A 27,600-nucleotide genomic window follows, 5' to 3' on the forward strand; every position below is an offset into this window, starting at 1 on the left:
CCAAAACGGACCGGACCTCCACCTCTGCTTCCTCCTCCGTTTCCGTCGCGCATCAGATTAGAGGAGGAGGAGCCTCAGTGCTCAGGCAGAGGGAAGGGGGCGGGGCTTTGGAGGGAGGCGGGTTGTTCATGTTCAAACTTTTACTAAGTGCTGTGAGAAATGCCACATCAGTAGGTATAGCTTTAACGACGAACTGGGCGAGCGCTCACTTTTAACCAACTAGCCCAGAAACGGGATAGTGCATTTTGCGTTGCGTTGGGGTTAACGAACTAACGCATGAACGCATTTTGCGTTGCGCTAGTTGTTAACGAACAAAGACCGAGCCCAGTAACGGGATAGCGCAAAATGTGTTAAATAGACGCATTTTGCGTTGTGCTGGGCTTAACAATTTAACGAACTAGTGCAGAAACGAGCCCCTGAATCTCTTGCATTATGGTGAACAATTTCGAAGTGCCATCCACTATAAACAAATCATTTGTTTACAAACAGAGCTGGGAGGTAACTCGGGCATCTACGGAATTTTGTTGTGACGTGCATTGTGGGAAGCAAAAGCTCGCGCAGCCACCTGACAGCTGCAGCTGGAACAGATGCGATGCGGAAACAGCAGGACCTCCCTTCCCTCTATGCATATTCCTCCAGCCGTTTCCCCGTTTCAGCTGTTTCAGCGTCCTGTTTGTTTCATCCACATAACCATATGGTTGCACTGCCACTCCTGCTGTCAGGTGGCTGCGCGAACCTCCCTTTCCCACAGTGCACGTCGCGACAAAATTCCAAAGATGCCCAAGTTACCTCCCGGCTCTGTTTGTAAACACATGGTTTGTTTATGGTGGATGGCACTAAGAAATTGTTCACCGTAATGCAAGAGATTCAGATGAGTAATCCCAGAAAGACTTCCAGATTCATGATACTGAGGATATGACTGAGGTTTTAAAGATCTGATGAAAAATTGGTCACGAAAGTCTCTCGCACCTTTAAGTTTGGGAAACAGTCTGTCTCATTGTGTGGCTGCAATAATATTTTAAAGTGTGTTGTGAGCTTCAAGTACTTTTTTAAGTATTGGCAAAATAAAATGTTTTCCCTGAATAGATGAAAAAATGCAAGTAAAATTTCATACAGTTTAATATGTCAAATTTAGTTTCACACATTGTCGGAAATTATTTGGAAATGAGAATGTTAAAAGTGTCAGATAATTTTCAAAAAATAAACTGTTTTTGGTAGAACACACAGATCACAGGTCTTTCTGCTAAACACAGTAATGATAATTCAAGGTAATTTTTTAATCCTTTAAAGTATAATTACTACATATTGCCCTGTTAAAAGGCCAGTTGACCTCTGACTGGACAGAGTATTAGTTGTTGTAGGTCCATCTTTGTCTAGTAAAACAAGCTTGTAGAAGCCAATAATGTAATAACAGCCGATAACGTAATAACGGCCGATAACGTAATAAAGCTGCCATTTTTAAAATGTAATAGGCCAATAAGATAATATCTGGCCAATAACGTAATAAAAGTCCTGAACCGATAACGTAATAACTTTTGGCCAATAACATTGTAACTTATTGGCTGGTTATTACATTATTGGCCAGGTAAAAAAAAAAAAAAAAATTCTTTGTAAATTTAAAAAGTGAGCCAATAACGTAATAATTTATAACGTTACTGGCCAAAAGTTATTACGTTATCGCTTAAGGACTTTTATTACGTTATTGGCCAGATATTACGTTATTGGCCTATTACATTTTAAAAATGGCAAACTTATTACATCATCGGCCGTTATTATGTTATCTGTTGTTATTACATTATTGGCTTCTACAAAGCTCAACAGAGGAATTTCCAATAAGTTAAAATCAACAAATTATGTGTGAATGTAATGAAACTAGATTTCCTGTTGTTTCTGTGGCATGTACATCCTTAAAAATGAATTAATACTCATGATGATCGACTCACCTGGAAACCTCATATCAACTGCATTTATAAGACGGCAATGAAATCTCTTTGCATTAAATAGAAAATCTTTTTTTCTCTCCAAATATCTCTACTGACTTTGCACCACTGTGCTGTTTTCTATAATTCACCAGTTTTGCTTATAGTCAGATGACTGATTGTCGTGGTAACAGACACATGACTGTCTTTGATAATTTTAGCTCATAGAGGGTTTGTGGTTCTGCAGAAAGAAGGAACTGCATACAAACAACTATTTTACCACAGGCACAAATCTTTCAGCAGGATTTTCCCTAAATTTCTCTTTGGATTGGTGTACAAGAATGAACTTGCATTGACTGAAGAAACCACTCTGGGTTTAATAAAGTACAAATACTTCATTACAGTACTTTAGTACAGTTTTCAGGCATCTGTACTTCACTTGAATATTTATTTTCTTAATACATTGGACTTTTAATTCTTTCTTTTTAACACAAATAGTTTTACTATCAGCTTCTTATATTTTTAAAATGACTTAAAAACCTTTATTTTAATGCATTTAAAGTTGGAATTTAAGTATTTTTTTTAATTAATTCAGCATCAATATTGATTTCAGCTTAAATCAATTATTTATGGAACAAATGGACACTAAAGACACTAAAACTGATTGTTGTAGTGAAGTTCATTATTTGCAGTAAAATTTTACTTGAAGTTAGAATGGTTTTATAGTCTCCACATTATTTAAGTATGATGGGGGGTTGATGTTTTTTTGCACAACAATCTGTACTTGTACTTTAGTAAAGAATGTATGGACTTCATATCATTCAGTAAATATAAATAATATCAGTATAATTCAACAATGAACACAGGATGGAGTGAAATTAGATCTTTATTTTGTAAAGAAATTAAAGAATTCGGACTAAAGAAGCTAAAGGCCAGTCGGTTACATGACATGACAAGAGGGAAATAAAAAAAAAAAAGAAAAAAAGAAAAAAGAAAATGGCACCAAATATTTCTTTTTGATAACAAATACATGTGACATTATTGCATTCTCTACAGTTTCCAAATAACAGCCTGGACACACGCGAGTGCTGATGACGTATAAACAATATAATACACGGGTCTGTTTGTTACAGCATTAACATGGTGGTGACTGCAGGGACAGTGCTGCCCCCTGGTGGAAAAGGAATGAAATGATACACTGAGAACCCTGTCTTTAAGACTTCTTGTACTCAATTCTCTCCACCTTGACGTCGTCGCCGATCAGCTGGTAAACGTATGTCACCACCGTCGACGCCTGGATGTCCATTAATACAAAAGAGGGGATGATGTTACTGTAAAGAGAGGAGGCACATTATTCACACTGTTCAGAAACCAAGGTTTGTACACATTTTTCAAGGTCAAATTCAAGCACTTTTCAAGCACTAGGGGTGGCCGTGGCTCAGGTGGTACAGTGGGTCGTCCAACAACTGAAGGGTTGATGGTTCAAATCCCACTCTGTCCTAGTGATGCTGTTGTGTCCTTGGGCAAGACACTTCACCCAGTGCCACTCACACTGGTGTATGAGAGCGAGTGAATGTTTGGTGGCAGCCACGCTTCAGAAATTATGTTTCTTTATTACTTTTATGGGTCATTTTCACATTTTTCCAGCACAGCACCTTATCACTGGGGTCACATGAATATTTTTGTCACTTTTTATCACAATGATGTACATTGTATTATGCTATAAACATCTAAAATTATGTTTCATAATAGCAAAAAGTTTAGAGAGAGTTTGGAGAACACAAAGTTTTATCCAAAAAAAGGGAAGCCACTTGGTGTTCTTCAGACACACTCTCACCGAGCCAGATAAGATAAAAGATAAAAATTTACCTGGAGTCGACCTAAGAGCACCCGCTAATTTTCTTTTTTGACAAAGTTTTATGTTTACCTCTGCCAAGGAGGTTATGTTTTTGCCGGCTTTGGTTTGTCTGTCCGTGTGGTGATCGGGGGTGGGGGGGTGGGGTGCCACAGGGGCCCACTGATCTGCCTTGGCGGAGGTCTGCGCTCTCTGAGTGCTTTTCTAGAAAAGAGAGCGCAGACCTTCGCCAAGGCAGATCAGTGGGTCCCCGTGGCACCCCCACCCCAGATCACCACCAAAATTTAATCATTTGTTCCTTGTGCCAGTATCAACATTTCCTGAAATTTTCATCCAAATCCATCCATAACTTTTTGAGTTATCTTGCACACGGACAGACAGACAGACAGAACGGACAAACAAACATCGGGGGAGGGGCACTGATCTGCCTTGGCTGAGGTCTGCGCTCTCTGAGTGCTTTTCTAGTTCTAAATGTATCACCTCTCTGTAAGTAGCTTTGGTTATAATTCCAAGCACTTTCAAGCACTTAAACTAAAATTTAAGCACTTTTCAGACCTTGAAAGCACAACATTGAAATTCAAGCACTTTCAAGGACTTCAAGTACCTATACGAACCCTGAGAAACAAATCATTTTTATGGCTCTATTGAAAGAACTCCTCAGATGGTGTGAGTTGTACCTTTCCAGTGCGCTGTAGGCTCCTGTGGCCGAGCCGGGGTTGATGTAGAACTTGTTCTCGTTCTCGAACGCCTCAAACTTGTGCGTGTGCCCGGAGATGAGGATGTCGACGTCCAGCTGCCTCTGGAGCAGCGCCAGACTGGCCATGTCGCCCCACGGGATCACCTGATGCCCGTGGATGAGGCCGATCTTAAACTGGCCCACGGTCACCACCTTCTGCTCAGGGTAGTTCATGTTCTGACAGAAAAGACACAAAATAAGTCCGGATGTGGAGTGGTGATGATGTCATCAGAGTTAATGTAATTCTGAAAGTTCTATTAGTTTTTTAATTAGTTTTACAAATGTACACAGATTTGTCTCATTTCACCTTTAACTTTGATGTTTTTTAAGGGTTAAAATGAACATACATATTTATTCCTCTTTCTCTTTTCTTCAAATATAACAAGAAAATACAGGAAATACGTGCACAGCCTTAAAGACACACAAAAAACTGAACTAAATGGGTTGGAACAGTTAAAGCAGGGGTCTCAAACATGTGGCCCGGGGTCCAAATGCGGCCCACCAAAGGTTCCAATCCGGCCAGTGGGGTGAATTTACAAAGTGCAAAAAATTCCACAGTCAAGGCTGTGGAACTCATTTTATTTCAGGTTCCACATACAGACCAATATGATCTATGGTAAAATAACAGCATAATAACCTACAAAAAATAATGACTCCACATGTTCTTCTCAGTTTGATGTGGAAAAAAAATAATATTACACTATGCCTATAAATAATGACAACTTCAATTTTTTGTCTTTGTTTTAGTGCAAAAAATAACATTAAATTATGAAAATATTTACTTTTTCAAACTATCCTGTAACAATAAAATGCGAATAACCTGAACAAATATGAACCTGAAATGGCTAAAAAAAATTAAGCACAATTTTAACAATTTTCTGCCTGTTACTCAGTGTTTAGTGTCTTTGTAGATCTGATCCATAACGCACATGTAGAAATGATAAGTTGAGGCATAATATTGTTAAAATTGCACTTATTTTTCTAAATAAATTTCATTTTTTTCAGGTCATTCACATCTTTTTTGTTTGGATAGTTCAGAAAAGTAAGTATTTTCAAAATTTCATGGGGGTTTTTTTTGCACTAAAACAAAGACCAAAATTTGGAGTTGTCATTATTTATAGGTTATCATGCTATTATTTTACTGGTCCAGCCCACTGGAGATCAAATCAGGCTGAATGTGGGCCCTGAAAGAAAATGAGTTTGAGACCCCTGGGTTAAAATCACTATTTAGTGTGACCTTTGACCCTATGACAAGAAGCAGCACAAACAGTAAGAAATATCTGACATGTGTTGAATGAAACCTGGTATAAAACATCAGAAAATTAACACTATAAATCTCATATTGTCTGAACAAAAGGGTTAAAGACATGTTAAGTGCAAAGGGAGGTGACACTAAATACGACCACTTTGGTTTATAGAAGCTGTTTTGACCCTGAAACTTGTTTTTCCTGCTGTTCATACTTCACATATGTCAAATTGGATCTAAATACAGAGACAAATGCAAATGTGTGGACATTAGAACTTTAATAAACCAACAAACCTCATGTTGAACATTGGTATTGTGCTGTATTTTAGTTTTTGTTTAGTTTTATTAATTAGGTTTAGTGTCAGATATTGAGGAAAGCCTTGATTTATAGATGGTGAAAAGTTTAGGATGAAAAAACATATGACATTAAACTTGATTCACAAAATAATTATGAAGTAAAACTATTTATTCTTGAGGAACATGAACCATTAAAACTGCAAAAATGAAGTTGATTTTACCTAAAATTCTGTTTCGTTTTACTTCTTATTGCAATGTTCACTGCACTTTTATCTAACACATATCTTTTCACAGCTAATTCTACATTCATTCTTAACATTAATTACTTATAATAACCATGATAACAACATATCTTAACTCTTATTATTATTAATGTATGAATTTTACCAAAGGGTTTTTGTAAAATTATTCTGTATCTCTATTATAGAGTCATGTATTAGAGTTTACATGAACTTTTTGTGGTAAGAATGATTAACTAACGGCCCCTGTTGATAACAGACTGTGGCCTTAGTTTTTTTTCTTCATTTTCTCTGTTATTTCCATTAAACTATGATGTGTAGAGATTCAACCACATTCAGCAAATCAGCTGCTGAGTTTTTATTAAAAATACTTCACTGTATTAAAGTTCTAAGACTATGACTGAACTAATTAGGTAAAACTCAATTTTATGGGGAGGAAGCTTAACAATTTATCACATTGCAATTAATCCAGAGCCCTGGCAAAAGATCCATTTCCTTCCACTTCGCAATTAATTATTCATCCTGATAAATGTGGCCTGTCTTTTTAGCCCGGATGTGCCTTTACTTAGAAATCCTTGTGGAAAATCCTCCTCATCTTGTTCAGACTGAGAGAATCGACAAAAAGATCCTGAAATCACCGTCTGAGTCAGTGGCTTCTTCTGAATCTAAACTTAAAATGTAGTTTTATTTATCACTTTTCCTGATTGTGACTTTAAATAGTTTTATTCCATTTATAGGGGTTGAATTCTGACATGGTTTATAGATTTGTTGTTGTTTTTATGTGCGTCTATGGCTACATTCACAAATATTAGCGCTCAATTCTGATCTATTTTAAATAATCCAAAAAAATTTAGCAAAAGGTGCTGTCATTTCAATGAAAATACTGTAACTGCATTAACCTATAAAGACCCAAACATCCACTGGCAACCAAAACTATTTAATCATGTAAAATGTTTAATACCTGTTGATCCACGAATTCTATGAATACATGTAAATAATTGGTGTAAAATGCAGTTTGTCATCTTTTCATGGTCATCAGATATGACCCATTTGGACGTTCAGAGGCTCCATAGTGAACGTGGAAACACCGTCATCTTCTACAACATTGATTCACCAGTAAAACCCATGGTGTGACAAATGACAGTGGATGGAGACACTTGTTTTATGCTCAGTTAATAATAGATTTAATCAAAAAAAGTCACTTTTTTTCTTCAGTTTTGTCTGTTTCTGATATAATAACCCTCAATTTTAATCTGAATTTTAATGAACATTTACATGATCAGTGAATTAAATATAGGAAAAAAAATGATTTTTATAGAGAAAAAAAAACACAAAATACAGAGGATAATGTTTAATATGTCAAATTTAGTTTCACACATTGTAGGAAATTATTTGGAAATGAGAATGATAAAAGTGTCAGATAATTTTCTAAAAATATACTGTTTTTGGCAGAACACACAGATCACAGGTCTTTATGCTAAACACTAATGATAATTCCAGGTCATTTTTTAATACTTTAAAGTATAACTACTACATATCACCCTGTTAAAAGGCCAGTTAGCCTCTGACTGGACAGCGTATTAGTTGTTGTAGGTCCATCTTTGTCTAATAAAACAAGCTCAAAGGAATTTCCAGATTTATAGGGGTTGAATTCGGACACGGTTTAATAGATTTCTTGTTGTTTTTAAGTCCGTCTATGACTACATTCACAAATATTAGTGCTTAATTCTGATCTATTTTAGATAATCTAAAATATTTAGCAAAAAGCACAGTCATTTTAATGAAAATACTGTAACCACATTAACCCATAAAGATCCAAACATCCACTGGTGACCAAAACTATTTAGTCATGTAAAATGTTTAATACCTGTTGATCCACTAATTCTATGAATACATGTAAATAATTGGTGTAAAATGCAGTCTGTCATCTGTTTCATGGTCAATTAGATATGACCATTTGGATGTTCAGATGGCTTCCATCATCTTCTACAACATTGATTCACCAGTAATACCCATGGAGCTGGATCAATGCAGTGGATGGAAACACTTGGTTTTATGCTAAGTTAATGATTGATTTTATCAAAAAGTTGCTTTTTTTCTTCAGTTTTGTCTGGTTTCGATACAATAACCCTCAATTTTAATCTGAATTTAATGAAGATTTACATGATCAGTTGAATTAAATATAGGAAAAACTGATTTTTTACAGAAAAAAAAAAAAAACACAAAATACGGAGGATAATATTGCAATAAATGGTGCTAAATCACTTATGAAAGGTTCAATATAAGAGAAAAATTCATGAGGAAATGGCCACAAAAGTCGCACTGGGTCTTTATGGGTGTAAGTAAAGTCAGGTTCAGACTGTTACAGACCTCGTCGAAGTCTCCTCGGACTATGTGCACATCTCCTGCCAGGGTCTTCAGGTAGTCATAGCTCTCCTTGGTGCAGAGGTTTCCCGTGCACAGAATGTGTTGGATCTTTCCCGGGACCAGCAGCTTCTTGAACTTAGCGGGCAGGGTGTTGCACCGGTGGGGGATGTGCAGGTCACCTAACACCAGGACCAACTGATGGCATCGCATAAACACACACATGTATTAATCAGAGAGGTCACACAGATCCATCTGAGAGGAAAGTGTACAGAGGCAGAAGGACTTTACTGGTCATTTAGTTCTGTTTTATAATTTCAGTTTAATGTCACTGCAACACCAGTCTGGTTCAGATTAATGCAGTACCGTGCATAAACAAGTCATCGTGTAAAACTCAACAAATATAGTAAATTCTCACTTATATAATAACACCTGCATATTGTAAAAATTTATCATGTTTGGTATTAACAACCTGAACAATATGTAATGCATTTCCCAATATTTTGTGATAAATTGTTACATGTTACAGTGGTTATTGCAGATTGTGAATGTTTTAGCCGCTGAATTTTGAATAAGATGAGGATGTTGGGTCTTTTTTTCGGTCCAAAAACCTTTGTAGTGCTCAATCCTGCAAAAAATACAGGCAGAAATGAATCTTTAAAGGTCAGATTTTTTTCACTACGAGCTGCAGATTTGGGTTATATTTCTACGAATGGGTGCTTCTATGAAACTGGTCACTAAAAACAGGACATGGGGGCTAAAAAAAATCAAACTAGATGTAGACTAATGTTATGAGGCAAGTTTGGAAGCACTTTGGGTCTATTTTAAAAATAAATACTTAGTGAGATAAAAGAGAATCTATTTTTCAGATAAAACAAGTTTTTATATTATTTTACATGATATCTAATACAAAAGTCTGCATGTAACACGATAAAAAGGACATGAAAATTAAGCACTACTATTTTTCTCTTTATTTTTTCACACGTACATTTTAAGAATTGAAGTAAATATTCAAAGCAGAGTGTTTCACAAAAATGTCTCGTGTTGCAAAATCATTCACAATTTATACATGTTTAAATGGGCAGGTTCTGCATGTAACAAGTGGACACGATGGGTTACACACAAAACCTGGAATGAGACTGAGATTCATGAAAACCCACATATCTGGATTAGAAAAACCATTAGGATCATCAAATTTAACACAGTGTCTTTATTTATAGCGCTATATAAGACCATTTACAGCAATGTAGTCCAGGTAAAATGCACTGACACCAAGGTAGCTTTTCCTGTCCCAGTTTTGGTCCTATTTTTGGCCCCAATATTTTATTAAATATTCATTAATTTTGGGATGGCTCAGAGAAAGAGTATATGTTTTTTGCATTTATCTGAGGTCATCATTAGGGTACATCCTGGGGGGAAATATGTCTAAATTTCTCTTTTATTATTGAGTCTAAAAAAGCTGGCAAGTCCCAGGTACCAAAATAAAACAGATTCATAGAAGTACTGAATAAGAAAACATAAATATAAAATAGCTAGGCTCTAACTGTAAAATAAATATGAGAAAAAGTACTATTTTGACACAGAATCCCTGGCATTGGCAGTATTTGCTAGATAAATATCATTAGCCTCATAGCATAATTGCTTAAGTCATGTTTTTGGCCAAAGTGTGATATCTGCATAACTTTACTCTCCAAACTCTGCTGCTTTATTTTTCCATCACTGGCTATGACTTGAAAAAAATAGAACTTTGGCAATTATGCTATGAGGCTAACGATATGACAAATGTCTATTGTGTGATGCAGAATTCACGGTTTTGGCTGTATTTGTGAAACACGTAAAAAAAAAATTTGTTTTTCATCTGGAATCTCCTGTTTTGGCTGTATATGTGAGATGAATATGATAATATACTTACCTTGTTACTACTCTTCAGTAGCTATTTAAACTAAAATCAGTATCAACTTTATTGCCATCTAATGCAATATTTGTGAAATTTAAATCTGGCCACATTGTTAAAAATATTACATATACACATGACAACATCTGTTTTGGTTTGTTACACCACAGTGTAAGTTATTATATTTTAGTGCAAGTAGTTTAAGTGCAAGTGCCAGATTTTGCAATAACCACTGCAATATGTAATAATTTATCAAAACTGTATCAGTTTATGACAAAATGTAGACATTATCACACTTTATTTGCTATTTTGTTTTGTTTATATATATATATATATATATTTTGTTGAGGTTTGACATAATGTGTTATTTTTTTCAAGACTAGTTTCATTGAGGTCAAACTTGTAAATAAGCAAATTTTGTAAGTAAAAAGCTAAATTTATTGACTGTCTGAATTCAACCAGCAACGTGGAATGACTTTGAAAATGTGAGAATATGTGGCTGGATTACAGACACTCAATAAAGGATTTAGGACATATGGAAGAGAAAATTCTGTTTTCACACACAAAAAAGAGTCAATATTGGATAAACACCAACAAGAGAAAGTTGATGGTAAATTAGAAATCCTCCAACTGTCCAAACATACATGTTAACTGGATTAACTGGTGCAAACAAAAGATGGATCACACAAGTAAAGTGTTAAATTATATTTCATAACCTCATACACATTCATTCGAGACACTGTCTTCTTTAAACACCTTTAAAACTATTGTATGAGCTGGTACTAAAGAAACATGGTGCTGCTTCACATGCCTTTTCTAGAGAAGTTATTTACTTCTGGATTTAACATGTTTTGTTTTGGAAATTGTTGTCTATATGAATTTGTGTTTGTTGCTGCCATTTTGTCCAGGATTCCTGAGAAGAGATCTTGTATCCCAGTAAAAAAAAAAAAAAAATCTGCTAAAAACTGATTTTTAACTAGAAGACACAGAGTTTAGTGTATTTCTAAGATAAATCAGACCAAAAAAACCTTTTTTTAAAAAGTTTTTTTCTATGTTAAGTCAGAATGTTAAGTCATTAAATCAGGCTCCATCTGTAACGATAAATGTAACAAAAGTCATTCTTTTGGTTCTTTTGGAAGCTCCAGTTTTGGTGGTATTTGCAAGATAAATATTATAAAAGTCCTTTGTAGTAATGTAATCCCTAATTTTGGATGTATTTTTTGGATAAATATGACAAAAACAATTCTTTTCTGATAGAATTCCTGGTTTTGTCAATATACGTAAGAAAAACAACAAAAAATTTTTCTTTAACACAGAGTCCCTAATTTCAGCTGCATTTGCGAAATGTGTATGATAAATCCCTTATCTTGTTACTACTCTTTTGTGTCCATTGAGACAAAAATCAGTATTTATCAGTATCCTGTAAGGACGAAGAAGAAGAGATCTTGTATCTCAATGGGACATTTCTGTCTAAATGAAGCATAAATCTAATAGAGCATATGAGTGATTAGTAGAGGTGTTGGTTTAGGTCAAAAGCTGCGAATAACTTAAGCATTAATGTCTTGCCCTGCAACAGATCCCTGCTGAATTTGATGCAGAAACATCAGACCTCCACGCAATGCAATCCCAGCCAAACCGAACCAAATCCTGTTTTAGTTTGCAAGGCAGAGAAGCGAGCAGAAAACAGGAATCCAACACAGAGTGAGGACACTTACCCGGTGACTAGCCTGGTTGATTGGAGACAGGCAAGGGGGTGGGAGGAGGGAGAGTGGGTGAGATAGGTAGGAAGGCGGATGTGCATGGAGAGATTGACACGAGGCATGATCAAAGATAGGAGAAAATATGTCAAAACACAAAAACAAGAAAGAGTTGGGACAAGAAGGGAGAACTGAAATTAGAAATTAAAAAGTGAATGGGTTAAGTAGACAGATAATAACCATTCCAAAACAAATAAGAAAAGTTAAACGACAATGTGGCTGAATCAACTGTTAATGGTGGATGGTTAGTGATGATAAAGCAAAAATAATACTCTCATCTGAGTGAGAGCAAGCACTTGCAAAATAACAACAAAAAAAACAACAACAACCAAATGTCTGTATTTTAGAAGGTAAAACTATACTAGAGTTACATGAAAATGTGTATGGAGATTTATGTAACTGTGTATCAGTCTGGGTATGCATAATTAGATACATGCACACTTCAAAAATATGACATCTTAATGTGTTTTGGTGACAAAATTTCACTGTAAATCTGCATTGAAGTGCATTGAAGATAACTATGAAACAAAGTAAAGGAAGTGAATATTAATATTTCCACAATATGTATTAAATATTACCCGTCATATTATATTACAAATAGTTTGATAAATGTTATGTCTATGTTTTCTCATTTCATTGTTCTCAACAATCAACTAACTATTCCATGATGATGCTCAAGATTAACAATAAAGAGAAGTGAAAGATCTGAGCCAAATCTGACATGTTTTAGATCCACTCACGTGTTTCCGTGAAGGTTTATCCAACAATCAGACCATCCATTAACCACAGCTACATTTAAATCAATGTCCTCAGCCACCTCTAACCAGGTTGATGTGATCCATTGTAGGTGGACTTCTCTATCTGACATGCTGTTAATCCAAGGGTCATGAACATTTCGTTGAACAGATAGATCTTTTGGATTTATACATTTTATCAGATGGATTAAAAAAAATACTGATGATATACAGAAAAACTGCTGAATGTTTGATTCCATAATCAGCCAAGGCCAATAATCCTTCTATATCTAGTAGACAAATCTCTGAATTCTTACAATGTTCTGTAAATGTTTATGCACAAAAATCTAGAAATATGCACAGAGATCTGTAAATGTGAAAACATACCTGTGAACAAAAAATGTAAATGTACAATCACAGACGACTTACACTTACACAACCCTCCTCACACACTTGCAGTTAATTTTGCTATAGTAAACACCAATATGACTATAATATAACTGCACGTAAAATAGTTTTATCTATAAAAACCTAATTAACATCTTACGACAAAGTCTAAAAGCTACAAACACAGTCAAAAATCAAATGAATGGCTGTATTAATGAATGAATAACGTCTGTAAGTGTTTTCCACACCTCCTGATATTGTTTAAACCCTATTAAAAGCAATTACATGTGCATTTATAAGTTAATTATTGATTGACAAACCCCTTAAAGCTGCACAGGAAGCCGCCTCTGAACATAAAGTGAATGTTAGCCTGTTAGCTATGAAAGCTAGCTATCTGGAAGACACGTAAAACGTCGTGCTGTCAATGAAAAAGACAACAAGAATGGGAAATAAACAAAAACAACAAACTAAAAGACCGAAGCACAAATGAAAATAGTGACTTTATGGGGTGACTGAAGCTTGTTGCATTTAATTTGGGGACTAAACTGATCAGCTGTCATGTGATCGTTGATCCATCTCGGACTGAAGCTTCATTAAAACACCCTAAAAGTGAGACTGTGCAAACTCGTTGGATTATAAAATTCACCCTCCATGGGTCGAAAGCCTGTCTACAAAAACATCGTGGACCTAAAATGTATAAATTATGGCCATTTCGCCGTTTCATACTCACCATCTTCTATTTTGCTGTTGCTGCTGCTAGTCAAGTTGAGGAAGCGCCTACGCACGTACGTACAGCGTCAGTCCGCCAGCCAATCAGAGACAAGAACACGTACGGGCGCGTCCACTCAGATGGAGAGTTCCGGTTACACTTTCAAAATAAAACCCTGACCTGTTTACAACGTGAACTATGGCCATATTAATTGATCTGCGACTTCAGGGATGCACTTTGTTTCTATTTAAAGTTAAAACAGAATGGTAGTTTGACAATTGCACATTTTTGCGACATGGATTAGGCAATATTTGCTTTTTCGTGAAGTTTGTAGAATTCCACGTGATACAGAAATTTTTGTCACTATCCTCATGTAAAGCTTATGTATGTCATTTTGAAGTCAAGAAAGAAATTCATGCAGATTTATCACGTAAGAATTTATGCCATGTCTGATAATATGTGGTGTGCTTAACAATCTCTTTTAAAACATTTTACCATTTCTAATACTTTTAAGAGGCTGTGCTAGATGAGATATATTTGTACACTAAAATGCATTATTGGAGGGCCATTGTGGATTTGGGTGTGCATTAGTGTTGATTGAATAGGCTTAGTCTTTCCTTGCTGATTATACATTTCAAATGATACTTTTCATCTATATGTGAATACACCAAGTAACACTCGGAGAGCGAAGACCTCCGCCAAGACAGACCCCCCCCCCCCCCCCCCCCCCCCCCGCCCCCCCCCCCCCATCACAACACCCAACCAAATGTAATCATTTCTTCCTTGTGCCAGTATGAACATTTCCTGAAAATTTCATGAAAATCCATCCATAACTTTCTGAGTTATCTTGCTAACAAACAAACAAACAAACAAACAAATAAACAAACACGCAAACACACAAAGCAAAGCGATCACAATACCTCCTGGTGGAGGTAACAAATACATGTTAAGATTCACTGCAGTTTTAAGCTTTAAATATTTATTTTGTATTTATTGAATTGCTAGTATTATTTGTATATGTTAATACTGTTCATATGTTTGAGGTACTACTTCTGCAACTTCCACCACTTCTACTGATTGAAATATTTTTTTGTATTTTTGTATTTCATCATTTGTGTTGCAATGCAGCATAATAAATACATGCCATTTAATATTTACTGATTGCAAAAATTCTATAAATCAACCCAAAACCATATATATGATAAATACTATGTGTTTTCGTTTTTAGCAAAAGTAAAAATAACATTAAAGATTACTATTGTGATGTTGAACCAGGAGGAAATCATTCTGGATAAATTTGCGAACGATTGCGTAGATAGCGACTTTTAATTTGGCAGGGCAGTCTAGCGGATGTGAGTCGTTGTATTTGTAACTTTACGTTAGTCAGTAAAAGCGACGTGAGTCTTCGTAATTCGCAGAACATTCGAGAGGTAAGGTGCGAAAAAATATTCATCACATCTTCTGTCGGCTCGTCTCGACGTGGACTATACTTCGGTGGTCAAATTTCTACAGAGAAAGTATAGCTAAGTAATCGGATTTAAAGACATTATTTGATGTCGTAACGGCCTCGGCTACGGGGGGCGTCAATTGGCTTCTGGGTCCTGACTATTTCCTGGACTAGTAACCGTATCAGCGATTAATATCGCTTCACAGCGGACAAGACTTACTAACGTCGAAGCTGAATTTACACGTTAGCTATACTTGTTTCATCTTGAGGTTGAATGACGTGATTTTACCAGCTCAAAAAAACATAATTCTGGGGAATCTGGCAATTAAACACGTGTAACGTGTAGTAGCCAGTTAGCTGGCTGATGTTATCTTCATACGTTAAGGTACGTTATGTGAAACTAGCTAGCGAAAACGAAAATATAAGGAGTGTAGAGACTTTATTTGGTTTTCGTGTCATGTAAGATAAACGTAACGGTCGACCCCAGTGAACTTAATACTGCTGTCACATGCTAACGTCCGCAGTTTGAATGGATAACAATGCGCTTCTTTTCCCTTAAAGGTTCCCCAAACCCCGAGGACGTTCCGGATAACCTCCTTCTGTCTCTGAGCCTGGCACCTGCTGCACTGTTTGAACGCTTGAAAGTGTTTAACTGTGCATCTTTAAGAGCAAAAACCCTCTAAGGACCCCTGCTGCAATCAATACAACACCAGCACCAGCCATCGACAACCGTTCACTGCGGCTCTTGGACGATCAGCGTTGTGTTTATGTCTTTGTTTTGCGAAAACGGTGAGTTACAGGCAATTTTTGATATGTTTTGATAACATGTGTGATGTTCAATGGCTTCCACGCCCGTTGATGAAGCGACAGTCAGCGTTATTGTGCAATATGACCCGTTTTCTATCCAACTGTATCAAAATGGCGTCTCCCAGTCCCTTCACTCGTGTGCAGTGACTGTATGACGCACTCTGCACCAAGCAGCCTGCTAAGCTAGTTAGCCTCTTCCTGAAATAGTCTCGACTTCTGCCCTTATGAAACCCATACATCCTAGACCATTAGGTACGTGTGAGTCATTTCAGGACAAATCTCAAAGACATGGTCGGAAAATAACCCCGGTAAAGTCGGTAGTTTGTGTTAAAGCGGTCAGCAGGGGGAGACTTGTTTGGCAGCTGCTAGGCCTCCTGTTTGTGACCTATTAACAAGAGAAGGCCTTATGTGGCTAAAGCCAAAGGCCCTGCTGAAAAACAAAGGGCTTTCACAAAACCAGTTATGTGCATATATGCCTGTAACAGTGAGGAAAACATCCAGTTTTGTGCTGGGGTCTTATTTGCCTTCTGCTGACTAATCTGTACTGCCCTGCTCTCTGTTGGATCACACAGATATTTACTGGATTTGAGTTGGTCAGCAGTATTTTCTGAATGCAGTATACTGCAGTACTTGAATAAAAGTAGACAAACTTGTTAGAAGCAAAAATGGAATTCAAAATGTTATCCATTCACAAGTATTATTAGAAAAGTTTCCTTTTGAAGTGTCAAAAATGAAAGCGTTCATTATTCAAAACAGCTGTTTTTGAAACTTGTTATTATAGAATGTTAAAATATTCAGTTTTCAACACAATTCAATGTTTTACAGCCTTTTTAATGTTGTAGCTTGTCAATATGGAACCTTTATTTTGCATATTTTTTTTGTACTACTGGTTAGATGTGTATTACTGTGTCATCATATAAGCATGTAGCATATCGTTCACGTATAAAAACAAAATCTAAATGATAAATTCACTGTGTATGAGCAAACAGTATTTGTCTGAAATTTAGTCAAAATATACAGCTGTATAAAGTGGATATACTTTAAGTGTATATAATTACAACCCTGGAACTACTGTTGTAAATAATTCTTTCAATACAAGCTGCTCATCTAGCACTTTGAATGCTAAAAAAAAAAATTATCTCTGGTTTTCCATACCTGTATTACAATAAGAGATTACTTCATTTATTCCACCATGGGGAAAGTTTTAGTTTACAACAGCAACATGCAATGAGCAAGTGTAGAGGAAAAAAACAGATAGAAAAATGAAATGTAAAGAGAAAAATAAGAAATTTGGTATTGATAAGTATTTGTATAAATATAGAATTAAAATTAAATATTTAAATTGTGCCATGCCATCTGGTTTGGTCCTATTTTGTTCTAATGTTTTATTCTGAGCAGCAAAAGTCCAAACCCCATGTACTGTAACTAGGGTAATCAAATGAGGCTGTAACAAAGATGTGTTTACATTAGTAAATGTTTAGTCAGTAACCTTTCAGGCAACAATAAATGATTGTCACAGTGTCATCAACTCCAAGGTGATCTATGTAATAACTATGAAAAACCGCAAATATTGAAATTTTACTGTGACAAAAGACAAACCTATCAGGTACAGTGTTTTCTTAAATAAACTTAGTTTTAGTTTATAACTATGCACAACAAAAAATGCATTCATTACAGTACAAATGGATAAAATCCTTTATAAAGGTGATCTCTCCTCACTTACATGCACAGCTCTGGTCAAATGAAAAACAGAACTGCAAAATTATCAATAATCCAAAAGCTCAATTTTTGACCATACAAACCTAGAAGAGCTTACATCAGCATCAACGCTAAAGGACAATCTGATCCTGTCATGTAACACCTGGTCTCCTTTTCTGCATATTGTCTAGAGCTGGCATATTTATCCCTCAAATCATAACCTTAAAGCAACTAAAGGACAAAATATCCTGCAGCAAACTTGGGCAAACCGTCAATCCACCATTTTTAAAATTTCTTTTACTGGTTTTGTTACTGGTGTTTTTAGGGGTAAAAAATAATACCAAAATATCAACTCAAAGATGACCTGTAGTAAAAATTTAGAAGTTATGAAAAGGCATGCAGCACATGACATTGCTGTGGTTGTTTTTCCTTATGAATAATTGATTATTCTTCTCCTCTTTCAGAGCTGTTGCGCAGCCGTTGGAACCTGTGTGGTGGAAATCTAGCCTTCAAGCAAGGAGCTTGCGGCCACAGCGGCACAGCGTTTTTCATGTCAGAGACCGAGCACGCTTGCAGTCGTTTATGTCATCCCTTCTTTTCCAGACAGAAGATCCCGAAAAATCCCCAACCAAGATCCTTTTATCTTACTGATAGTGCTAACATCCATCCAAAATGTCTGTCAACGTCAACCGCAGCGTGTCAGACCAGTTCTATCGCTACAAGATGCCCCGTCTGATTGCCAAGGTAATAAAACCCTCACAGACCATGAACAGATGTTCTGGGAGAATTTGGGAACAACGAATTTGGTAATGAGCTGCAGTTACATGGACAAACTGAACCCGAAATCATTCCAACTTGTCTGTCTACATGAATACTAAATAAAATCATCCAATTACACATGTGCTTACACACTCCAGAACATTTGATAAGACTATAAAATTATTGAAATGTGGAAGGTGGCCTATGTAAGGTCAAGTCTGCCAGAGGGATTCTTTTTTTCTAAACCTTTCAATTAGGTTATGATTTAATTGTGTCCAGTGGATTTTGACTTTGTTTTCCATCAAAATGTTCAACAGTTCTAAAATCTTTTATGGTTACCTACAAAAAAAGTTGTTTGCACTCCAGAACTTTGCGATTTCTCTACATCCATGTCTCTTCTTCCCTGGGAATGTCTGTTTACCCTCACATGGTATAAATATGCAGAAAGAGATTCACATTAGTTAGAGAAAAATGACTGGATTAAGTGTGTGCATTGTTAGTAGTCACTAACATGTTCGTATTGAATATATTATAAAATGTTTAAATCAGCCTAATACCCACTTTTTGGATTGGACTCCTATGCTTATTATTTGTGGAAGGTGGTGTGAATTCTATACATATTTGGCTGTTGATTTAGGTTTGTATTATAGCAAGTAAACATATTCATTTGAAATAATTACTTGTTTTTTTTTCCCTTCACATTCTGGCTGAGAGTTTTGATTGCCCATTGTGTTTTTTCTTTCCTTGCATTCAGGTGGAAGGCAAAGGGAATGGAATCAAGACGGTCATTGTCAACATGGTTGATGTTGCAAAGGCATTAAACAGGCCTCCAACATGTGAGTAACACCAAATGTTGTGTTATAGTCATACTTTTAATAGCCCAGTAAGAGATTTTTCTATTACAGAAATGTACACAAGGACTGAGATACTGAAGATAATTTGGCAAAAGGGCAACGTGTGGGTGTTGTGATGTTTTGTTTTTTTTTAAAAAAAGGTTCACTGTTCAAAAGAAACTTGATAATGCAGTTGTGACCTCTGATTTTTGTTTTCCTCCGCAGACCCGACCAAGTTTTTTGGTTGTGAACTCGGTGCTCAGACCCAGTTTGATACCAAAAACGACCGTTACATCGTCAACGGATCCCACGAGGCGAACAAGTTGCAGGACATGCTTGATGGGTTCATCAGAAAATTTGTGCTGTGTACCGAGTGCGACAACCCTGAAACTGATTTGGTAAATATCTCACTATGTTTTGTTTTTCTCTAAAGCCAGATCAAACCTTAAAACTTTATACTTAAACTGCTTTAAACTTTCACTCGAGGATGTGGCTTCTTTTTTGAGATGGAGTGATTAAAAAAATAAGTCCAAGGGACAAGACTGTTTTCTTATTTTGGGTAGACTAGAGTAACCTTCAAACAATTTAAAGTGCTTGGTATTTACCAGGCCAGACATCATACATAATAAACTGGTTTGTAGATGAATTAAACTCTTTACTTATTTTCTGTTTATATCAAAGTTTGATTTGCTAAATTGAAATTGGTCTTTAAATCTCTAGTAAAGTTCTGTGCAAATTAAAATATGGATGCTAGATCTTTGCTGGTACATTGCTATGCCAATATTTAAATTGAAAATGGGAAATCTTCTCTACATCACAAATGAAGGTGAATCTGCCTGTAATAATGGTTTTATTTGTTCTTCCCCAGCATGTCAATCCCAAGAAACAAACCATCGGTACTTCCTGTAAGGCCTGTGGGAATCGCGGCATGCTCGACACCAGACACAAACTCTGCACGTTCATCCTCAAAAACCCACCAGGTGAGATTTGTCATCCACCCAGTGAAATACTGAAACGGCTCTGAAGCCCAGACTGACTGACAAGACGACTTCCCACTTTAATTCCAGAGAGCACGGATAGTGGGTCCGCATCTGCAAAGAAAGAGAAGGAGAAGAAGAACCGTAAGAAGGATAAGGAAAATGGGTCTGGAAGTGGAGAAGCTGGAAACCACGACAACTTTGATGCTCCTGAAGCTGTGGTGAGTTTCCTGTTGCTCCTGGTCTGCATTTGTTGCCTTTTAGTTCAAATGGGTCAGACTGGGATTGAGGAGCTGGTCCTCACATTCACTGAGTGATGGTCTAAACTGGGTTATTTGCTGACGCACAGATTTAGATTACAAAGTACTGATGCTTAAACTGTGCAGTCACAGAGTTCGATGCTACAGTCAGGTCAGGGTTATTTGCTTTAGCAAAACACATAAAAGTTCATCCCAGTCAGTCCTGCAGAGGCCAGCACCAAGTTGGGTTTCTTCTTTGAACGTCAAGTCTGTTTGCTTGAGCGGGGTATACATTTATAAACCAGCTGAAACCTTGTCAGACTGGACTTTGCTCAGATACAGACTGGAAAAGATACGAGTGTTTGACAGAGAGGAGCTCTGACCTAAAGACTGAATCAGCCTGTTAAACGACACATTTAATGACTGGATATTCTGTCAGTGAATGACCAGATCCCACCAGACCTCATACATAGGGAAAACTGTGAGACCTTTAGGTGAAATCTGAGGTAGATGAGCTACCATCAGGTCACAAAATCTTGTGAAAATAACCGGATCTGAAGATGAGTCTGTGCATAATTCATGGTCTTACCTGCTACAGTAAATCATGACTAGCACAGATTCTGCCTGACGGGGACAATCATTCAGCATGAACAGATTACATTCAGAATTACTCGTTAAGTGTATAAAGGTTCAAATGCAGTATTCAAATCCAGTTAAGGTGAAATTAAATTAAACTTTAACAGTTATGATGTTATTTGGCCGATTCCAAACAGATTTTTAATGCAGCTATTGACAGCACAAACTGCACAGAAAACAGGTGATTTGTGGTTTTACTGTGACTATTTTCTGTCTAATACAGAACCAAGTTAACAGAACTATGCCGTAAACCATCTAATTCAGTAAGGCTACGTTTAGACTGCAGGCAAATGTGGCTCAAATCTGATTTATTTCTTTTTTTGCCCATATGTGACCTGTATCCGATCTATTATAGACTGTTTGAACAGTACAAATCCAATTTTTATTTATTTATTTTCCAAATCTGACCCAGGCCACATTCATATGTGGTCCTAAATCCGATACATATCTGATATTTTGCAATGCGACTTCAGTCTGAACGGCCAGGTCGCATTTATCCAACGTTTACGTCATTAAAATGCGACAAACGTCACAATTCTGTGTCCCTCCACACTTACCTCCGTAAACACAGTGTGTGCCTGCGTGGTCACATATTACATCAGGACCTCTTTTGCAAATGCGGGTCACTTCAGGGTCGTATTCAGTTCATACTCAGAAGCGATAGAAGTCATATTTAATGTGCAATATAAACGAGCACACAAAAAATCAGATTTCACCAAAAAATCCAAATTGTGCATCAAGACCTGTCTGAATGTAACCTCACGGACTCGGTACACAGAGATGATAAGACTTCCCAAGTTATTTCAGTGGTAGCCACTGCTTATGGTTTGGACCATCAGAATTACATAGGACCCCTCTAATTCTTTCAGTATTTTCCTGGATTTGGCTGTAAAATTATCTTTCCACTACAATTAAGTAACATCTTCACCTCCCCGTGTGTGTCAGGATGGAGACGACGATGACGAGGACTGGGCGGAGGAGACCACAGAGGAGGCACAGCGACGCCGAATGGAGGAGATCAGCGACCACGCCAAGAACCTGACACTGAGCGAAGATCTAGAGAAACCTCTAGAGGAGAGAGTCAACCTGTTCTACAACTTTGTCAAAGTAAGGCAGCAAATCTGGAGCTTAACTGAGTTCATTCCCTCTTTAGGGATCGTTACAGGCTGTTTTGTCTGTGAAATGCATTGAAATTATTTTGCTGTAAGGTTTGTTTAAAGGTCGATATGGTGATTAAAGCAGTGCAAAATGGTTTCGGGAGAGAAGTTGTTTTGATGGAATATGTGGACATGAGGAAGTGTGATGTGGTGTTAAAATGACATCCCTACAAAATAAAATCTATCAAAAATATTAAGACATGTGGCTTTGTCAAAACCTGCCAAACTTAATTAAGTCTTTGATTAATGAATGGACTAATGACAAGTGATCCGTATAAATGCATCCCCTAGAACCCCTTCATTTCAGGATTAATCAGCATTTTACAGAAATGGAGTTTAGTGACCTTTATTTTATTGACGTTAATAAATTAAGAGAACTTTTAATTTTTTGCTGTTTTGAGAAATTCTCTTGCTATAGAAAGTTATCCACAATCAACCAAAATATAAATGTCTAATATAAGATCATATGAAAGTTTCAAAGCTTAATACTAAATGTTTGGTTCTGGGAGCACGAATAGAAACAAACTTCTTTTGTATGTGTTTTGTTTCCATCTTTAGCAAAAGAAGGAGAGTGGAACCATCGACGGGGCCGATAAGGAGATCTTGGCGGAGGCAGAGCGTCTGGATGTGAAGGCCATGGGCCCCCTCATCCTCAGCGAACTGCTCTTCAACGAGAACATCCGTGACCAGATCAAGAAGTATAAACGCCACTTCCTCCGAGTAAGTTGTTTCAAGCTGTCAGATTATTGGATATTCCACAAAAGATGGAAACTATAAAAGCCCAGATCATAATAGTGACTGTAAAATAAGTCGTCATCTGTTTTTCTGTCTGCTTTCAGTTTTGCCACAACAACAAAAAGGCCCAGAAGTATCTGTTGGGAGGTTTTGAATGCGTGGTGAAGCTGCATCAGGTCCAGCTGCTGCCTCGAGTTCCCATCATCCTCAAAGACCTGTACGATGCAGACCTGCTGGAGGAGGACGTCATATTCGCCTGGGCTGAGAAGGTCAGGGTGCAGCAGCTTTAACTTTTCTTTAACCTACTTTTCACACTCGGAGAATTCTAAACGGCTGAAAGACCCACCGGCGCTGGTTGTGGCTGAAGTTAAAAAGAATCTGCTGCTTGTAGTGTTAAAAGGTTTTAGTGTGTTTTACTGTTGAGCTGTTCCAGATGTGTCCTCTCTGTCCCTCGTCTTTAATCCAAACCGTCTTTGTTTTTCTTCTGCAGGTTTCTAAGAAATATGTCTCCAAGGAACTTGCCAAAGAGATCCACGCCAAGGCCGCTCCTTTTGTCAAATGGCTGAAGGAGGCTGAGGAAGAGAGCGAGGGCAGCGAGGAAGAGGAGGAGGAGGAGGACGAGAACGTTGAGGTAACGGATTGAAAAACTCAAGCTTTTCAGATTACACTTAAAAACATTCAGTCATAATGAACAGTTTATCCTGCGCTAGATCTAAATGATCCCATATAGAAAAAATACAGTATCATTAGCTCATTTTATTACTGCAAATAGTGAAGTCAGGACATTGTTTAAAAAAAAAAAGAATCCGCCTTTCTGAATATTGAGAAAATTGAAATCATTTTCTGCACTGCCAACAAATTTTTAGTTTTCTTGCCAGTTTTAAATCAATGTCTGTTAAAGTTGTGGTTTATTTGCTTTTCTTCAAACATAAGCTATTGTGAAGTTTGCACCATAAAAGGTTTTGCAGAATAAACATTTCTCGTTTGGAGTTTACAGAAAATCCCCTTTCTTGAAAAAGCTTCGGAATGTTCTTAAGTCCACATTTTTATTCACATCAGCCTGAGAATGTTTTCTTTTTTGGGTATGATTCTTTGAATACTTAATTTTATTGGGATCATTAAAAGTATTTTGTCCTTTATTTCCATTCCATTAAAACATTTACCTTTAATTCCTTGTTACGTTCTACAAATTGTCCGAATTGGTTTAGACTTCTTTTTAATGGGTATGGAGTTGAATTCCTGTTGTTCAGTAAATACCCATCTTTAACCAGCAGGTTGCAGCCTTTCTCCAAATCTGTAGAGTACAGTAATGTGAATGTCAGGCCTTAAACTGTCTTATATTGGTTAAACATGAATTCATACCCGCCACAACCCACTCTGTGCAAACGTTAACTCCTGATTCAACAGCACTTTTTTTTTTTTTTTTATTTCGACTGTGTATTTTGGTCATGAACTGAGTCTTAAATTCCACTCCCAATGGTCTCAGTAGTCCTGAATTGAACCCTGTATAAACCCTGTTGGGCCTGTTGTGTCCATTGAGCAGTCGTCTCCGCTCTGTTAATCCACACCTGTAAGCGTTTACTGAGCAGCTGCGGCCGTTTTGTCTCCTCAGGTGGTTTACTCGTCCTCCGCCGACAAACTCAAAGTGGAGACTGTGAAACCAGACACGCCTGAAAAAGAAGAGGACGACATTGACATCGATGCAATCTGAGAGACTCGGATAAAGAAGACGACGATGCTTTTGTTGTGTTGTGACTCTCAATGCCCTGTATGATCTAAATGGCTGGCCTCTTCCCCCTCCTTTACCCCACCCCCCCACCCCACCCTCTGCTTCGTGGCATGACTTAACATAGCGCTTTACTTGCTGCACATTAACTCTGTACTTTTGAGATGTATTCAGTTGGTGAAATGAAGTCGCTTTGGGGATTTTAATCATGGGTGTTTTGGGATCATTTGACTGCACATTTTTTTTGATCCCCTGTATTTTTCCAGTCAATAAAGAATGAATGTTTTGCTATCCATCACACGCCTCTGGTAAGTTTAATTGGGCAAACCTTATGTTCTTCTGAAATCATGGGTGTTAAACTCATTTTTTCAGGGGCCACATTCAGCCCAATGTGACCTTAAGTGGGCCGGACCAGTAAAATCATATTGTAATGACTAAGAAATAATGGCAAGTCCAATGTTTTCTTTTTGTTTTAGTCCAAAAAAGTAACATTACATTATGAAACAGTTTACATTTACAAACTATAATTTCACCAAAAAATGGGAATAGCGTCAACAAACATGAACAACCTGAAATTTCTTCTATAAATCTAGTGTTAAGTGTATAAATATAACTCATCAACATAACGGTGGATATTTGGAGATTGTTTTCCTCATGTTACCTAATGGCAGAATGTGCAGAGTAAAAAAAATTGATCCAGTATGGTGCCCTGTGGGACACCATAATTAACCTTAGTTTGGATGGATGACTGATAATAAATATGTACAAATTGCGTTTCAGGAAAAATATGTGCAAGTTTAACAATATTATGCCTCAGTTTATCCTTTACACATGCGTTGCAACTTCCACATCAGTAGATCTAGAAAGGCACAAAATATTTAGCAAGGCATCTGGAAAAGAAAAATATGGCATTTAACTTTTATCATTGAAACGATTTGTCAAGATTCAATGACACCCTCGACTAATTTTCTTCTAAACTGGCAATTAATCCCATGGGCCGGATTGAACCTTACAGAGGGCTGGTTTTAGCCCATAGGCCGTATGTTTGACAACCCTGTAGTTAACACACTGTACAACACAGGTGTCAAACATGCAGTCTGAGGGCCAAAACTGGCCCGCCAAAAGGTCCAATCTGGCCCGTGGGATGAATTTGTGAAATACAAAAATTACACCCAAGATACTAACAATCGATGTTAAAATCATTTTAGGTCAAACCAGTAAAATATTATCATATTAACCTGTAAATAATGAAAACTGCAAATTTTCCTCTTTGTTTTTGTGTAAAAAAGTAAAATAACACGAAAATGTTCACATTTGCAGACTAGCCTTTTTGTGAATAACCTGAAATGTTTTAGAGAAATAAATGGAATTGTACCAATATTCTGCCTGTTAATAAATGTGTGTATTTGTAGATCCACTGTGATCTGTAAGTTGTAATGCATGTGTATAAATGATAAGGCGTAATATTGTTAACATTGCACTTATTTTTCGTAAGAATTTTCAGGACGTTCATATTTGTTCATGTTACATTCAAGTACAGTTGGTAGATGTAAACAGTTTCATTACGGAATTGTACTTTTGTCAGTCAAAAACATGAACAAAACTTTGGAGTTGACATGATTTATAAGTTGTTATCCTATTATTTATTTTATTTTACTGGTCCGGCCCACTTCATATCATATTTGGCTGTATGTGTCCCTGAACTAAAATGAGTTCGACACCCCTGCTGTACAAGAACTACAACTATAACCAGTTGTTACATAAGGTTAATGCATGTGGGCTTTGTTTACTCTGAATATGTTGATAATTTCTAGAACGTTGACAAAAGGAAACACTTAACTTTAGTGCTCCAACTTGAGAACCTTTGACATCCATTAAACCTGTACACAAACAGGGTTCCCACGGTAATAGAAAACTTGGAGCGGTCACAGAACTTATCTGATTTTCCTGAGAAAAGTCATGGAATAAAGTTAAAACTGGAAAAGTCATGGATATTAATTTAAAACATGCATCCTCCTCAGTTAATCATGAAATCTATTTTGAGAACACAATAGATCATGATTTTCCCCTTTATCCTGCAAATACCAACTGTAAAAATACATTTTAGAAACAGAATATTAGACATTCTCCTCATTAGGGATTGTATTCCTGGACCATCTGAGGGGGTTTGCATTTTCATTATGTTTTCACCCCTGATCAATTTACATCGTTGCAATATTACTGTAATGAAATTCACAAGTAAAGAGATCCAGAAGCTCAGATTAATAAGGAATAAATGAAAAAAATATATTAACATCAGGTTTGTGGAAACGTGTTTAAATGACTTTTTTTATTATTATTATTGTTATTTGACTAAAAACATTCTACTTTTTCCCAGTTTTTAGCTAATATGTTCCTTAGAAAGTCGCTTATTAATGGATTGTAATAACTTGGAATGAAAATGACCTGA

At 36.7% G+C, this 27,600-nt stretch overlaps 2 protein-coding genes across 6 annotated transcripts; one reads left to right on the top strand and one right to left on the bottom strand.

Moving 5' to 3' along the window:
• Nucleotides 1-2,787: 2,787 nt before the first annotated feature.
• On the bottom strand, nt 2,788-14,268 carry vps29 (VPS29 retromer complex component). 3 transcript variants are annotated; one of them, XM_030127142.1, is made up of 5 exons: nt 14,159-14,235; nt 12,266-12,277; nt 8,663-8,854; nt 4,452-4,687; nt 2,788-3,250 (listed from the first exon to the last, which is right to left on the bottom strand). In XM_030127142.1, the coding sequence occupies exons 1-5, from the start codon at nt 14,159-14,161 to the stop codon at nt 3,133-3,135; spliced, it is 561 nt and encodes a 186-aa protein (XP_029983002.1). In that variant the 5' UTR covers nt 14,162-14,235; the 3' UTR covers nt 2,788-3,132. The 3 variants fall into 3 exon arrangements, with proteins under 3 accessions (XP_029983002.1, XP_029983003.1, XP_029983001.1); XM_030127143.1 differs by lacking the exon at nt 12,266-12,277 and having other exon boundaries at nt 14,159-14,268; XM_030127141.1 differs by lacking the exons at nt 12,266-12,277; nt 14,159-14,235 and having other exon boundaries at nt 8,663-9,348.
• Nucleotides 14,269-15,462: 1,194 nt separating this feature from the next.
• On the top strand, nt 15,463-25,449 carry eif5 (eukaryotic translation initiation factor 5). 3 transcript variants are annotated; one of them, XM_030126998.1, is made up of 12 exons: nt 15,463-15,567; nt 16,146-16,373; nt 18,554-18,833; nt 19,603-19,684; nt 19,907-20,079; nt 20,550-20,661; nt 20,749-20,879; nt 22,479-22,640; nt 23,249-23,410; nt 23,530-23,694; nt 23,916-24,056; nt 25,038-25,449. In XM_030126998.1, the coding sequence occupies exons 3-12, from the start codon at nt 18,762-18,764 to the stop codon at nt 25,134-25,136; spliced, it is 1,299 nt and encodes a 432-aa protein (XP_029982858.1). In that variant the 5' UTR covers nt 15,463-15,567; nt 16,146-16,373; nt 18,554-18,761; the 3' UTR covers nt 25,137-25,449. The 3 variants fall into 3 exon arrangements, with proteins under 3 accessions (XP_029982858.1, XP_029982859.1, XP_029982860.1); XM_030126999.1 differs by having other exon boundaries at nt 15,485-15,572; XM_030127000.1 differs by lacking the exon at nt 15,463-15,567 and adding an exon at nt 15,745-15,969.
• Nucleotides 25,450-27,600: the final 2,151 nt, after the last annotated feature.

The sequence above is a fragment of the Sphaeramia orbicularis genome, chromosome 22 (genome assembly GCF_902148855.1).
Source record: "Sphaeramia orbicularis chromosome 22, fSphaOr1.1, whole genome shotgun sequence".
NCBI classification, from domain to species: domain Eukaryota; kingdom Metazoa; phylum Chordata; class Actinopteri; order Kurtiformes; family Apogonidae; genus Sphaeramia; species Sphaeramia orbicularis.